The sequence below is a fragment of the Pogoniulus pusillus genome, chromosome Z, assembly GCF_015220805.1.
Source record: "Pogoniulus pusillus isolate bPogPus1 chromosome Z, bPogPus1.pri, whole genome shotgun sequence".
In the NCBI taxonomy this organism is placed as follows: domain Eukaryota; kingdom Metazoa; phylum Chordata; class Aves; order Piciformes; family Lybiidae; genus Pogoniulus; species Pogoniulus pusillus.
Genome location: NC_087309.1, coordinates 64,804,902 through 64,821,892, shown reverse-complemented (window position 1 = coordinate 64,821,892; position 16,991 = coordinate 64,804,902). Strand labels below are relative to the sequence as shown.

Here is a 16,991-nt window from a genome sequence, read left to right as displayed (position 1 = left end):
TGTAAAAAATACTGGACTGGACATATTTCTTAGAATCAGCTAGACAAAATAATGGGAAAAAGGGATATCAGAGATCTGTGGATTATTAGTCTATAAAATGTGGAGCCTCGGGCAGTCATTAACATTGAAAAACTCCCAAGTTACAAATTTGCTGGCTTTGGACAATGACAGTGCTTTTGCCATATGTTTGCTTTTGTGGTGGTATCAAGAGCTTAATTTCACTGAGCTTGAGGGAACTTGCTGAGCCCTTAGACTTATCCATAATTTAATGCATCTACTAAGGGAGGACAATTTACTTCGATATGTTTATACATGCACAGTACAAATCAAAAGGTAAGCCCTCAAAACAACACATGATTCTTAGCCTGTATCACCAGACCTCTTTCACTTTTAGTTGTATTTTTGCGAGTGCCTTTTGAATGATCACCTGATACATGGAGAGCAAAATGTGTCATACATTGAACATTGAAAGTCCTGGGCTAAAATATCTTGGTTTAGATGGGTTTTGGGGTTTTCTCTGCCCACAGTTTTCATCCATGTATTTTCACAGTATCACAGTATCACAGTATCTTTAGGGTTGGAAAAGATCTCACAGATCATCAAGTCCAACCCTTTACCACACAGCTCAAGGCTAGACCATGGCACCAAGTGCCATGTCCAACCTTGCCTTGAACAGCCCCAGAGATGGTGACTCCACCACCTCCCCGGGCAGCCCATTCCAGTGTCCAATGACTCTCTCAGTGAAGAACTTTCTCCTCACCTCCAGCCTAAATCTCCCCTGGCGCAGCCTGAGAATGTGTCCTCTCATTCTGGTGCTGGCCACCTGAGAGAAGAGAGCAACCTCCTCCTGGCCACTACCACCCCTCAGGTAGTTGTAGACAGCAATAAGGTCACCCCTGAGCCTCCTCTTCTCCAGGCTAAACAATCCCAGCTCCCTCAGCCTCTCCTCGTAGGGCTGTGCTCAAGGCCTCTCACCAGCCTCGTCGCCCTTCTCTGGACACGCTCAAGCATCTCAGCGTCCCTTTTAAACTGGGGAGCCCAGAACTGAAGACAGTACTCAAGGTGTGGTCTAATCAGTGCAGAGTACAGGGGCAGAATGATCTCCCTGCTCCTGCTGACCACACCATTCCTGATGTAGGCCAGGATGCCACTGGCTCTCTTGGCCACCTGGGCACACTGCTGGCTCATGTTCAGGCAGATATCAATCAGCACCCCCAGATCCCTCTCTGTCTGGCTGCTCTCCAGCCACTCTGACCCTAGCCTATATCTCTGCATGGGGTTGTTGTAGCCAAAGTGCAGCACCCTGCACTTGGAGCTATTGAATCCCATCCCATTGGACTCTGCCCATCTGTGCAGGTGGTCAAGGTCCTGCTGCAGAGCCCTTCTGCCTTCCAACTCAGTCACATCTGCCCCCAGCTTGGTGTCATCTGCAAACTTGCTGATGACTGACTCCATGCCCTCATCCAGATCATCAATGAAGATGTTAAAGAGGATAGGGCCCAGCACAGATCCCTGAGGGACACCACTAGTGACTGGCTGCCAGCTGGATGTGGCACCATTCACCACCACTCTCTGGGCTCGGCCCTCCAGCCAGTTCCTAACCCAGCACAGAGTGTTGCCATCCAAGCCATGGGCTGACAGCTTAGCCAGCAGTTTGCTGTGGGGGACAGTGTCAAAGGCCTTGCTGAAGTCCAGATAGACCACATCCACAGGCCTCCCCACATCCACCAAGCGGGTCACCTGATCATAGAAGGAGATCAGGTGGGAGAGGCAGGATCTGCCCTTCCTAAATCCATGCTGGCTGGACCTCAGCCCTTTGCCATCCCTCAGGTGCGCAGTTATTGCCCCCAAGAGAACCTGCTCCATCAGTTTCCCTGGCACTGAGGTCAGGCTGACAGGTCTGTAGTTCCCAGGTTCCTCCATCCGGCCCTTCTTGTGGATGGGGACCACGTTGGCCATTTCCAGTCTCCTGGGACCTCTCCGGTGAGCCAGGACTGCTGGAAAATGATGGAGAGTGGCTTGGCCAGCTCAGCTGCCAGCTCTCTCAGCACCCTGGGATGGATCCCGTCTGGTCCCATGGACTTGTGGGTGTCCAGATGGCTCAGCAGGTCCTGAACTGATTCTTCAGGAATTTCCAGGGGAACACACCGCTCCCTGACCCCATCCCCCAGTTCAAGAGGCCATTCTTCTCCTCCTCCTTCCTTACTGTTGAAAACTGAGGCATTCAGGACCTCAGCCTTTTCCTTGTCATCAGTTATAGTGTTCCCCTTCTGGTCCAGTTACCAGTGGAGGCTCTTCTTGCCCTTCCTTTTAGCGTTGATAAATTTATAAAAGTGCTTTTTATTATCTTTCACAGAGGTGGCAGCCTAAGTTCTAGCTGGGTCTTAGCCTCTCTAGTTTTTCTCCTGCATAATCTGGCTACCTCCTTAAACACATCAGGAGAAGCCTTCCCCTCCTTCCAGAGGTGGTACACCCTCTTTTTTTCCCCCAATTCCTTCAGGAGCTGTTTACTCATCCAGGCTGGTCGCCTTCCCCGCTGGCTCATCTTTCGGCACCTGGGAACTGCCAGCTCCTGTGCCTTCAAGAGCTCCTGTTTAAAGTAGATCCAACCATCCTGGACCCCTTTGTTCTCAAGAACTGCTGCCCAGGGGACTTTGGAAATAAGTTTCCTAAGCAAACTGAAGTTTGCCCTCCAAAAGTCCAAGGTGTAGGTTTTGTTGAAGTGCCTCCCTACCTCCCTGTATATTGAAAATTCCACTAACTCATGATCACTACACCCCAGGCAGCCTCCCACTGTCACATCTCCTACCAGCCCTTCTCTGTTGGACAGCAGCAGGTCAAGCTGAGCTTGACCCCTAGTAGGCTCACTTAACAGCTGGGACATGAAGCTGTCCTCCATGCACTCTAGAAATCTCCTGGACTGCCTCCTCTCTGCTGAATTAAGTTCCCAGCAGATATCTGGCAGGTTAAAGTCGCCCACCAGGACAAGATCTGATCTTGAGACAGCCTCCAACTGTTTGTAAAATATCTCGTCTGTTTCTTCATCCTGGTTGGGTGGTCTATAACAGACTCCAACCAGGATGTCAGATTTGTTTGTCCTCCCTCTGATTTTAACCCACAGACTCTCAACCCCTTCATCCCTCACCTCAAGCTCAGTGGCATGGAGTGACTCCCTAATATACAGAGCCACCCCTCCTCCTCTTCTCCCTTGCCTATGTCTCCTGTAGAGATTATATCCCCCCAGTATAGCAGCCCAAATATTATTGGACTTGATTATCTTAAAGGTTTTTCCCAACATAAATGATTCTATGATCCTAAATAGCTGTAGAAAAGCAGCATGTTTGTGGGTCTTGGATGAAAAGTGCACACATGAGGAGGGAAAGCAAATCCAGCACATAAACATTTAGTACTTACCTCCTCCACAAGACTCTGAACACTCAGTAAAGCCCTTGTATTCCCAGTCATAAAGTTCATCAAACTCCTGCAATCTGCCATACAGCAGCTCTGTTTCCTCTGGAGTATATTCTGTTGCCTCCCCACTGCAAGCACCACTGTAACAGGATCTCTGAGACGCAGGTTTGGGACCTTCACATTCATCAATGGGCAGGTCAGCCACAGACTGAGAGAAAGAGAGAAGCACTTGACATTTCACAAGCCGCACCTGGATGCCCACTCCACAGGTGACACTACAAGTGGACCAAGCTTCAGTAATAAACCTGTGAGAGAAAGAGAGGCAAGTTATGCCCACAAAAAGCCAGGGAGGCAAAAGCAATATAATCCTGCCCATGTTAAATTCTGTTTAATGAGAAACAAATACTTCACTTTGTCGTAAGGCTGTTACGAAATACACATAAGAACCATGATATATTGTTGACAGCTCAATGATAAGAGTGAAGGGCTCTCAAGTACTGATGTGGAGTGTCTCCTTATATCTGGGAAGAAAGATACATGCTTAGAGCACCTTCCTTGATCCCAAGATCACAGGCTATTAGGGGTTGCAAGCGACCCAAAGAGATCATCGAGTCCAACCCTCCCTGACAGAGCAGGACCATACGATCTGTCTCAGGTCACAGAAGAATATATCCAGATGGGCCTTGAAAGTCTCCAAAGAAGGAGACTCCACAACCTCTCTGGGGAGCCCATTCCAGTGCTCTGTGACCCTGACTGTAAAGAAGTTCTCCCTTGTGTTGAGGTGGAACCTCCTATGCTGCAGCTTATATCCATTGTTCCTTGACCTATCACAGGGACCAAGTGAGAAGAGCCTACCCCCACTCCTGACACCCAGCTCTCAGATATTTATAAATTCCCTCTCACTCTTCTCTTCTCCAGACTAAAAATCTCCAGGTCCCTCAGTCTCTCCTCATAAGGCATGTGTTCCAGTCCCCTCATCATCCTCATAGAACTCCACTGGACCCTCTCAAGCAAATCCCTGTCCCTCCTTAACTGAACAAAGTATTCAAGAAGAGGTCTGACCAGGGCAGAATAGTGGTGGAGGAGAACCTCCCTCAATCTGCTGGACGTACTCTTCTTAATGCATCCCAGGATACCACTGGCCCTCTTGGCCATAAGGGCACATTGCTGTTCCATGGAGAATTTGCTATCCAGCAGGACTCTAAGGTCCCTCTCCACAGGACTGCTCTACAGCAGATCACCTCCCAGCCTGTACTGGTGCAGTTTATTATTCTTCCCTAGATGCAGGACTCTGCACTTGCCCTTGTTGAACCTCATTTGCTTCCTCTGTGCCCAGCTCTCCAGTCTTTGCAGGTCTCTCTGGATGGCTGTACAGCTTTCAGCTGTATCAGCCAAACCTCCCAGCTTGGTGTCATCAGCAAACTTGCTGATGAGAGCATCAATGTCATCAGTGAAGATATTGAACAGCACTGGCCCCAGCACTGATCCCTGGGGGACTCTATTGGTTACAGCTCTCCAGCTGGACCTGGCACCACTGATCACCACTCTTTGAACTCTATCTTGTAACCAGCTCCTAATCCACCTCACTGTCTGCTCTTCCATCCCACACTTCCTGAGCTTGCTTGCTAGAATATCATGGGAGACAGTATAAAAAGCTGTGCTAAGGTCAAGGTAAACTACATTCACCGACCTCCCCGAATCTACTGATTCAGTTACGGCATCATAGAATGCTACCAGGTTAGTCAAGCACAATTTCCCCTTGATAAATCCATGCTGACTACTCCTGATAACCTTTGTCTCTTCCAGGTACCTAGAGATGCCACCAGAATGAGCTGCTCCATCATTTTTCAGGGATGAAAATGAGGCTGAGTGGTTTGTAATCTCCTAGAACCTCTTCTCCTTTTTGAAGACTAGGGTGACATTGGCTCTCCTGCAGTCCTCAGGGACCTCTCACGTCTGCCATGACTTTGCAAAGATGATGGAAATGTCTCAGTGCAAGTCATCCCACAATCTCCCAATGTGCATCATGATCCCACGAGCTACTTTTTGCTAGTATTCAGCTTAGATCACCTTAGCCTTAGTTGATACCATAGTTGTGTCACTAGGAAGTATTGAACAGGATGCTGTATGCAGCTATTTGCGACATTACAGGGAAAATAATGTCAATCACTGTACTGCAGCAATAATTTTAAAGACTTAATCTGAACCCATGAAAACATATAAAGAAAACATCTTTTCTTTAGCAGCTTTCATTTTTCCCCCCTAGAACATTTATTTTCTGTTACTAAAATAGCAATGATAAATTTATATTCTGGATAGTCTTTGAATTTTTGTCTCTGAACATCCACACATACTTTAATATAAGCACCTTACAGCCACCATAACAATGTGCAAAACAGACTGACTTCCCCCTTTTTTGTGTTCCCCTCAGCAATGGAGAAATGTAAACAATGTAAAGATTTCTGTTTTATTGTGTTGTCACCACTTTTTCAACATCTTAAAAAAAAAAAAAATCAGTGTTACAAATTGGCCTAGAATTTTACTCAAAGTAACATTGAGCAGAAGGGTCGCATTCAACTCCATACCACATAATTACCACCTTGTTTGAATGCAACACATCTAGTTTTGCTAAGCTAAAATCTTTGTGCAAAGAGTTGGCTCCAGGGTACTCCATGATCTGCATTACTTGTGCTTAGTGTACAGAGTTAACCCTCCAGGGGGAGTAACCTTGAACCTGACCCTAGGTGGTCTTGACCCCTCCCCAGGGGTGGGTCTGAACACCACCAGGTGTTCAGACCACCATGATTAGCCCACTCCCCCTTTCCTGCCTAAAGATCTATAAAAAGGGGGGGGACTTCCTGCTCTCTTGCTCCTTGCAAATCTTCTTTCTAACTTCCAAATCAGAGTGAGATTTATTTCATTTAGGTGTGCTTACTTTCCTCTCTCTCTCTACATCTAATTCCTGTCTTTTGGGAAAGAAGGGGGAAGAGGGAAGGGCACTCTAAAAAAATTGTTATTGGTTCTATCAAATATATTTGAGTCTCTGTGAGGCACTTAGATAGTTGATATTGCTGGTATTAAAGCACTCCAGTAATGAATCCAGGTTCCACTGCAACAGAAGAGCAAGTTGGAATAATCTCCGTTAACAATAAGTGTCTAGGCTCTGTAATCTCCTTCACACTCAGCAGTTTTCTTTTCTTTTACCAGTATCTTTCGGGTACTAATCTAATGAACTGAAAGCTTTTTTTGGTGACAGGTGTCAACTGACTGACAGAAGTGTAGGTCCTTCAGCACCTAATCATATACATTAGCTAGATTTATCAAATTCATCAGAGTCTGCAGGATGCATTTTTGATTGAAATAAGTCTGTCACTGTCAGTATTCCTTTTCTGTTCATCTTTATTTAGACAGTCACACAAGACTTGTATTGCTTTGCCCAGTATTGGAGGCAATACAGACATCTGTCTCTTCTAAAGCTGCTCAAGATTATAGGAAACTCCTTCTCACTTTGTGAATGTCATAAAAAGTCTGATATCAAGAAAAAGGAAATATAGTTTTGTGATCAGCACCTTTGAAAGTATTTTTACATGGTTCTCTTTCTGATTTACTGCCTTTCCCTAGTTTACAAAAATACTCGGGTTGAAAAAAATCCAAACCCAAGAAAGGAACTGGGTGCTCCCCCATAGTGTGTATCTACCAGAAGCCCTGACTGCAACAGCATGATCTCCTAGAGCAGAGTGTGCATTTGTTTATGCACTGTCTGTGGATGTTTATAACACCTTGTTACAAACCTGATACCCACTGCTAGTCATATACATAGGAATGTATAGGATGAAAAGAAATGGACTGCACATAAGTTCTTCCTAATGCTGCTACAGAACTGGCAAGGTTTCTTTCTGGAATAAAGAGAGAAACGAATGCAAAGCGATTCCATTTCCCTTCTCTGAGACATTTAATCTTAAAAGATGGGTCTTGCTTCAGATATGATACTCTTAATTTTGAAAGGATTATTCTTTAACAGTACAGGAGGTCACTCATTTTGTTTTCGCCAAGACTGTGCAACTGCTGCGTTCTATTTTCATGTGTAAAATCTCATGTCATAGATTAAACAGTCAAACACTTTGGCTTTTTTTATTAGTTTAAATGTATAGCTTATCTGACAAACTAAGTACCATTAGAATCTGGCTTCTCTATATTTCTTAACATTTGTTGTTGTTGTTGTGCAACTGTGCAACCATGCTTTATTGAAGAGCTTCTGTATTCCAAAGCAGGAGGTGTGATATTTTGCCAGATATCAGAATTATTAATTTAGAAAAAAAGGGCAAACTTCATTTATTTAAGAGCATTGACACACGATGTGCATCACAATTGGAAACAGAGAAACTAAGGGGATGGACCCTTAGCTATTAGATGTGGCACCGAGTTCATTTGCCTCACAGGCTTTTGTAGAGAACTACAACCACTGAAAAGATATTTAAAGGAACTTTCTACGTGACAGAAAAACTAACCTACCGTGTTTGCATGTAAAGCACTCCATGCAAGATACTGGTCAAGCTGAAATGCATAACTGTCTAGCCTTAAGGCTGCACATTCAGTGTACCTGGAAGCACAAGTGAATTGCACTTTTCCACAGTTTCATCCATACATGAACACTGGATAGACAGCACTTGTTCGTCTCAATTTTGCAAGGAGTATTTCCATTTTCATATATTATTCATGCACAAGAATGTTCTTTTCAGAAAATATTGTATCAACTTACTTAAAAAAAAACCAACAAAACAAAACACACACCTTACTCTCTTTAACTTAAGGGAATGTTTTTAGAAGAAACAGGTTTTATAGACTAAAATGTTGCATAATTATCGCGCGCTTATAGAGACAAGAAAAGTGATGTTAAATTTTGAGAGCAGCAATGACAAAGGCAGTACCTTTTTTTCCCCTTTCATCTCTGATCACAGATAAAGATTGTTGTATATTCTCTTTCATATAGCAATGTTTATGTAACTAGGGAAATCAGAAGATGAGAAACACAAAAAGCCAGTACTTAATAATAGGAGACCTTCCACAGCAAATCATATAGGGTTCAGGATGACATTTAAGGAGAGCCTTGCCAAGTTATATGAAGACCTCCAGAAGATTTGATGTACATATAACTGCAGTTTTTGAACTCACTTGACCCCATCACTACCATAGTGCCATCTGGAATCCAGATATTATAATTTGCCCCCTTTTTCTCCCTCCCTTCCCACCCCTTCTCCTTCTTTTTATGGCTTATGTCAAGGTTATGTATTGCAGTATGTGAAAAGATGGAAATTACATTAACACACAAAAGCATTTCTTGATATTTAAAGAAATTTTTTAAGCAACCTTCTGCCGCCCATAAAAATCAATGTCATTATACACAGAAAAACTCATTATTTTTTTAATCCTAACTGCTGCTCTTTCTGATTCTGGTTGTCATGAGCTCCAGTGAAAGAGATAAAATAGAAAGACACTGTGGGTTCTTCCTTAGATAACATATTTCTAAGTCCTGGTGAATGGTCTCTTCAGAGAAGGACAACAACAATAGTGCAATATGACAACAAAGGACAGCAAGAACTTCTCACTTCAAACTTTATGTCCTAGCGAGTATTATATTACTTGTTACCAGCCTAGTGTATTTCATAGTAGTTTTTCAGTAAGTAATATTTGATTGACCCCCTCTAGGGGTGTAGCAGGTCAGAAAAGACAAACATAATTATCCCCTCTAGTCTGCAAGTGGTTGATCTGCGTAATTAATTCCTTGAATCAGAACTGATAAGGACTGATTTAACACAGATTTACATGTGAAGGTTGAGTGCCCAAGTGGATCCTTCAGTATCTCTTAAGGACCACATTTTAGAAACCATTCCTTCAATTAGGAGATAGTAAGGTGTGCTTCCTCCCTAGCCATTTAGTTCAGAGAAACATGTGGAAAGTACTACTACAGAATTTCCTGGTGAATATCAATCACATTTGACAGGGGGTCAAATATTCTGTGATAACTTTATGCCTCTGTCAAACTCAGTTAATAGGAGTAAATTCTGACATTACCAAGGGAAGAGGAAGGCCAACTGACAGATAGACATACACAGATGAAATTAAACTCTAAGACTTGTTTCCATTAGAATTTCCAGAAAGCCAAAATACAGGGATGATAGCCTGACATCTGTCAGTAGGCTATGAAGCATTACTTCTTCTTGATAATGTTTTAAAATACATATAATTATATATATATATGTATGTATACACACACACACACACACATATAAATACGCCTTTTTTTTTTACAGTACTGTCACCACTGCTCAGAAAATGTAGTAAAAACTTCTTAATGTAATAAACTGTTCCATGTATGACCACACATCAGTATGATTCCTTTTGATAAACTTCCTGATAATATATGGTTGGTTTTGTTTTTTTTTTTGTTTGTTTGTTTGGTTTTTTTTTATGTATGCCTGAAGGGGTTATTTACAGTTTGAAATATGCACATTTAGCGATTTGTTTTAGTACAGTCACAATAAAATTTACAAGAAAATGCAAATGGAAAATGAGTGTGTTCACAAATATGGAGTTTTCGAGGCTTTGAAAGAGTCAACCTATAAATTCACTGAAACTCTGGAAACAGTTAAGCAGCTCATTATGTTACATGCAATAGCTGCTACTATTGTGTGTGTATATATATGTGTATATATATACACACACATGTATATATGAATGTATATATATGTATTTATGTATACAGATGGCAGCTGGATTAGATTAAGTTTTATTTTGAAGGCCTCATTATATATCTCTAGCTCTACCTTTAATATTCCAGTTTCAAATTACTTCAATTCAGATTAACTTAAAAAAAAAATTCTGAATTATATTACATAACAGACAATGCTTTTTAGCCTAACACACAGCTGCAGTTGCAATAAAAAAATGCCTTGTGCTCAGCCACAAGGAACTGGATATTAAATAAGGCTGTGTACAGTGGTTACAGATATAGCATGCATTTATCACAGTTCTAGAATACAAAATCTAAAAGAACCATAGAATCATAGAATCAACCAGGTTGGAAGAGACCTCCAAGATCACCCAGCCCTATCCAGTCACCTAGACCATGGCACTAAGTGCCTCATCCAGGCTTTTCTGGAACACTTCCAGGCACAGCAACTCCACCACCTCCCTGGGCAGTCCATTCCTATGTCAATCACTCTCTCTGGCAACAACTTCCTCCTAAAATCCATCCTATACTTCCCCTGGCACAACTTGACACTGTGTCCCCTTGTTCTGTTGCTGGTTGTCTGGGAGAAGAGACTGACACCCACCTGGCTAGTAACAATATTTTAAATTAATCAGCCTCATTGCTAAAAGTTCATATGGTAGAACAGTTTTACTGCAGCTTCTTTTTCATTGCAATATCACTGGGCCATGGAAGATTAATTATGGCAATGAACAGTAATTTTTAATGAAATTCTGATTCTAAAAAGAACAAACAACCAATTTTTCTGACCTCTTCTGCAGTCCTGCTATTAATGAAATAGAGCACATATAGAAACTGCTAAATTGTATTTGCAATAACATTGTTATTGGAAGAAGCTGGCTACAGCAAGGTAGATTCATCTAAGAAGATTTTCTTACTCATATATTCAAAAGGCAGGTATCAATCTTACATGGAAGTGTTTTTTTTACCAGCTTTTTATTGTAATGTTTTTTCTTTCAGAGTTACCTGAAACTATTTTATATTCTCCATCTCCTTCTAACTCAGTGGCAATTATTTTTCCACAAAAAAGAAGACAACTGAATACAAAAACAGAGAAACAAAGATGTTACAGTTAATTTTATGTATTTAGGAGGAAAATACAGAGTCTTCCTCATTTCAGGCAGCCCTAATGAGAGGGTGCTGACATTATGTGTGTAGGCCAGCTTGGCACCCAAAACGATCTGCAGCAGGAGAAAATGCTGCTAAAAGAGTACAAGATGTTGACTGAGATCCACCTTGCAAACGTGTCTGAGCAGAGACCATGAGGCAGCAAGAAAAGCAGGGAGAAGAAAATACCTGAAATGGTGTGGTAAATGATGATAAAGCTATCTGAACCACAAGGGTGAGATTTCTAGTTTATTTTTTGATAAAGTTAATTCAATTCATTTGTTGCTATTGCAGTCTTCCTGGGCAGAAAGGCAAGATGAAATCAAGATCGGCTGTCTTGTATTTTACCTCTTACTTCACAGGGCTACTGTCTTCAGCCTGGAGAAGAGAAGGTTCTGAGGAGACCTTACAGTAGCCTTTCAGCATCCTAAGGGGGCCTATGGGAGGGCTCGCGAAGGAATGTTTACACGGTCTTGTACTGACAGGACAAGGGGTAATTGGTTTAAACTGGCAGAGGGGAGATTTAAACTAGATGTTAGAAAGAAGTTCTTTACAGTGAGGGTGGTGAGACACTGGCACAGGGAGGTTGTAGATGCTCCTTCGCTGAAGGTGTTAAAGGCTAGATTGCATGAGGCCTTGAGCCACCTGTTCTAGTGGGAGGTGTCCCTGCCTATGGCAGTGGGTTGGAACTGGATGATCTTTGAGGTCCCTTCCAATCTAAACCATTCTATGATTCTATGACTTGCAGAGACAAACAGTAGTAGTTGTGAATACATGACTACACAGGTAGACAGACTCTGATAATATTACTGTAAATGAGCTCAAATAAAACAGGTACATATTTTCTCAGATTAGAACTGCATTTTCCATCTTAAATTCTGCCTTTCAAACCTAAGTGTGACACAGTCTTAAGCTCATTGGTTTCCATAGGGTTCGGTTTAGCCTTCAGACTCTAAAGAAAGTCAAATGAAATTTCAAGAGATGGTGCTAGCTCAGTGCAAGCTTCAGACCCCACATCAAGAGAGCCTTTTGTAAGCAAATTTATCACTTACGAAGGTTCTTCAGTCACTGCTGTTCCTTCCTCCAGCTCTTGGGCCTGCTTATACCATGGCAACTTTGCTTCCACGGGAAGTTTCTCTATGGAACAAGCAACAAGCATATGAAAGCAGAAAGCACACATTAATGCTGCCGAATGTGCCAGCCTGCTCTCTCTAAGCACGTTTGTGATGCATGTGTGCCTTCTTCCACACGGGAAGCTGAGCACAAAGAAGAAAGAAATGGCAGGAGAAAGAGAAAGAAAGAAGACACTACTTCTGTTGCCTCGACTGTAACGCCTACAACTTTTTACAACTAGATAGCCCACTGTTGCAGCTTGAAGGGCTTTGGCATTCTAAAGACAGAAAGATAAATTAACTCACTTTTCAGACTATATAACTGCATTGATAGTGCAAAGGCAAAATGTATAAAATGGATGTGTCTACTCGTACATTTTAGAACATTAGAAGGCACAAAGAGCTTGGTTTTTACAGACTATAAAAAAGAAGGAAATCTTGTTTTGAAGAGTCATACTGCAGGAAAACAGTGAAATGGCAATAAAATGGCCCAGCTATACTTTTCAACTTTAGTTTTATCAGTTCATTAGCTATATGGCTTTAAAATGTCAGGTTGATAGGGTTTTTTTTGTCACTTCTGACAGAAAAGAGTAGAGCTGCTTTTCTTTCCCCCCAGGATGTGCATGCATCGTAACGAGCTGCTCTGCCTCTTCTTGAGCCATATTACTTTCACTTGGTATCAAAGTGAAGAGTTTGAGCTGAAGGCAGTGGAGCTGTTTTAGCTCTATGAGAGTAACCAGCAAAAACAAATTTGGCACTATAATTAGAAAAGCAGTTCTTCGTTTCAACAAATATTCTGGGGAAGGATCAGGGCAAAAACTAAAAGGGAGTGAGCCTCTGACCTCTGAGGAGAACCAAGGATAGATCTCTTTGCCACTCACAAATCACCGTGGCCTTTTGGATTTGTATAATTTACAGATTTATACTTGCCAATGGGAACAAATTAATGTCATTCATAATAGTCATGGATTTTGTGTGATTCTATTGCCCATAACAGTGAACCTTCATGAAATTTTCCACCAGTCAATTGCATCACAGAGGAACAGCAATTTACAGGCTTGTTTCACAACTACTGCAAATTCAGCAGAGCAAATTTCCTTGCAGTAAGTTACGAACTGAGCTTAAAATGGCACATTAATAGAGTTACTATGCCTCTCTTAGAAATAGCTTGCCAGGCTTTTACATATTTATTAATGCCATGTAATAATGGCTGTTTGCCAGCACAGCTCTTAGTTTAACCTGTATTTCACCTCATTTTTAAAAATGAAAAATATGTAGAAAATATTTCTATTTATATATTTGGCAGTTTGCTTTTTGGGTTTTGGAAAGCCAGATTTTCTGTGCTTTTTTTGCTTGAATGGCAGTGCTTGGAAAACTCAAATGCTCTTGTGCATGGTTGCTTCTTACGTGACTTTTTAAAACAGCTTTTCTTTTTTAGAAATGAAGTTAATTGTAACCTATACTGTAAAATTTGTTGGAGGATTAAGAGCACTGATGCTGTACAGTGCGCTCTACAACATCTATTAAAAAATGAATCAAAAGCATTCCTAACATAAGGTGAGGAGGAATTTTTACCATCAGAGAGCAAGGTAAAATCTCTCTTTTTATAAAGCAGTTCCCATCAAAACACTGAAATCCTATATTATATAGAAAGATCGTGATGGTTTGGGTGTTCCCTGCCCCCCCACTTTAGAAATCACCCAGACGAGACTCAGCTGGCTCTGGAAATATGACTGAAGCTTATATTTACAGCTGGCACAATATACAAGCAGATATTTACAGTATATACAGTTATAGACAGAAATATACAAGGTAAAAGGTAATACAGAAACACAACAGCCCTCCCAGAAACCTGAGTCCCCAGGAGGGGCTCCCAACCACCCCTGCACCTTCCCCCTACCCCTCTCAATCTTACCCCAGTCCCAAGGAAGAATGGAGGTTCAGATAGGGGGTTAGGAAGCAAAGTGAATTAGTCCAAAATGGAGGGTGAGGTTAGAGAGTAAGATGCAGCTCAGCCAGTTCCCCAGCAGCAGCCTAAGTGAGAGTGGTTATCTATGTTTTTATTTCTTGTTCCTATATATCTCAGCAAGCCTATGAGTGAAGTAGACATCACCACTGTTTTCCTTCCACAGCCTGTAATCTAGTTCTTCTCACCAAAACATTCTAGCTAGCTTCAAACTAGCACAAAGATGTACTAGTTGAATATATCATCTCTGGTAAAACTGAGAAGAAGTATTATTTTTTCAGGTATGTCCTGTTTTTTCCCCCTTATTTGTGTAAGATAAATTGCCTCGGTGCTTGAATAAACTAAAAAGAAACATATTGCATGGACTATTTGCAGTCTTAATCTATTTAGCACTGTGTGTTTAAAGAAGAGGGAATTCACTTTTCTCTTTCTGTCTCACTACTTCAGTAAGTTAGGAAGGTGTTTTTTCTTGTGTATGTTGGTACTCCGTATGGGAGAAGTACTTCACTACTCCTACTGCACTAACTGACTCCAGATTTGTGAACTAAAACCAACAAACTTCCAGCACATAAATAGAATAATTACAATTAGAAAAGACCTCCAGATATCATTTAGTCCAACTCTCTTCCCAAGGTGTGATTCAGCCTTTAGGTACAGTTGTCTTCAAACATTAACACATGAAGGGAGAACTGTGACAGCTTTGCAGAATCAAGATGAGGAGTAAAACTAAAGCCAAGAGAAACAATCTGCTTTGCATAAGACTTCCATCCCATGGGCAAAATAGCAGAAAGAAACAACTGCCTACAATCAGAAGTCAATCATGTATGTACTGCAACGGGCAGCATAAGAGTTTACCCACTTCATTGGAAGAGTCGACTTGCAGAAAACAGCAGTTTACTTTGTTGTCAGAGAAATCCCATTGGAAGAGACTTCTTGACAGATGTAGGGAAAGGAACATTTCCCAGTTAGCCTTTTACCTTTTTTAGGTTCCCTAAGCAGAAGTCAGTTGTGGATGGTTTGTGATACCTGATTTTTTTTTTAAAGTACTGCATTTTGCTTGCACTGTGTACTGCAGGCAGGCAGGATTGGACAACGTAAAAGATAAAACCCCATAAATAGAGGTGACTGACGGAGACCAAACCCTCTGTGTCTCTGTATGAGGCTCAGTTATGTTAACACAATCATGGAGCCTGTCTTTTTCATTTTGGAAGGTTGACAGAGTGAGCTCATAACAGCCAGTGAAACACATTGCAAATATACCCATTGCTCCCTAGAGGTTCTGTGTCTGGGTTATGCCGCTGTGGTGGATGACAGACACAATGATTCTCATGGTCCAGATAAAACACAAGTCCTGAATCTTGGCCAGTGCACACACCATTGGCCACCGACTGCATAAATTGATATCCCAAATTTCACAGTCCTTTTTTTGACCTGCATCAGGTCATAGGTTGCTCTTATTTCACAGGACTTCATAGTGACTGCTATTAATATGTATCAGGATACCAATTGTTTTTTCAAATGAATGAAGGGGCTTCTGTCTCTGGTTTAGAGAAATCAAGTTCCCCCTACACTGCTGTAGCTCAACTACTTCTGTAAGATAGTCAGCATACAGATAGAGCAGTTGTATTAATAGAGCTGCACACACACAGACAAACACAGGCTCAACCATATTATCCGTGTAAAATGATCAAGCACCTGTGTCTGCTGGGCACTGCCCATCAACTCAATCTCTAGGACTTCTTCTAACATTCCCACCTTAACCTTCAAAGAGCTACAGAGTTATTTTATCCTTCTCTCAACAAAACGGGGGTTGTTTAACCCGGTATTATACTTTGCCTGATGAACAAATTAAGAAACTATTCTACACAAAATTGTGAGTACTACTTGCTGTAAAATGCTTCAAGTCTAACAGCCAAATTTGACTGCCTTGCTAGAATGAAGAACTTCATATTCTTTGGGCTCCAAGTTGTGAGAAGGCACTTAAAAAAAACAAACAACATTTATATTCCAAAAATGTTACTTATGTATTCAATGTTTTATAAAATACAGGGCAAATTTAGTCTAAACACAACCAGTGAGACCAAACCTGACTGCATTTTGACCCAGTTTACATTTATTTTGCTTAGTGTGCTGCACCAAAGAAACAATGAAAACCTCAGAGGTTGTGAAAAAAAGGAATGGGCCAGCATTCACTCCAAGTTGCAGCAAGCAGACTGAAATACAAATGGTAGAATCATAGAATCAACCAGGTTGGAAGAGACCTCCAAGATCATCCACTCCAACCTAGCACCCAGCCCTAACCAATCAACTAGACCATGGCACTAAGTGCCTCATCAGGCTTTTCTTGAACACCTCCAGGGACAGTGTCTCCACCACCTCCCTGGGCAGCCCATTCCAATGGGAAATCTCTCTGGCAAGAACTTCCTCCTAACATCCAGCCTATACCTACTCTGGCACAACTTGAGACTGTGTCCCCTTGTTCTATTGCTGCTTGCCTGGCAGAAGAGACCAACCCCCACCTGGCTACAGTGTCCCTTCAGGTAGTTGTAGACAGCAATAAGATCACCCCTGAGCCTCCTCTTCTCCAGGCTAAACAACCCCAGCTCCCTCAGCCTCTCCTCATAGG

At 41.9% G+C, this 16,991-nt stretch overlaps 1 protein-coding gene across 1 annotated transcript in view; it reads right to left on the bottom strand.

The window, feature by feature from the left end:
• The window catches only part of ADAMTSL1 (ADAMTS like 1), a 207,889-nt gene that overhangs the window by 69,931 nt on the left and 120,967 nt on the right, over positions 1-16,991 (bottom strand). Inside the window, exons 13-14 of the mRNA XM_064140676.1 lie at positions 12,340-12,424; positions 3,415-3,716 (exon numbers count right to left, since the gene is read on the bottom strand). Coding sequence (XP_063996746.1) covers positions 3,415-3,716; positions 12,340-12,424 — 387 coding nt within the window. The remainder of the gene's footprint in view (positions 1-3,414; positions 3,717-12,339; positions 12,425-16,991) is intronic.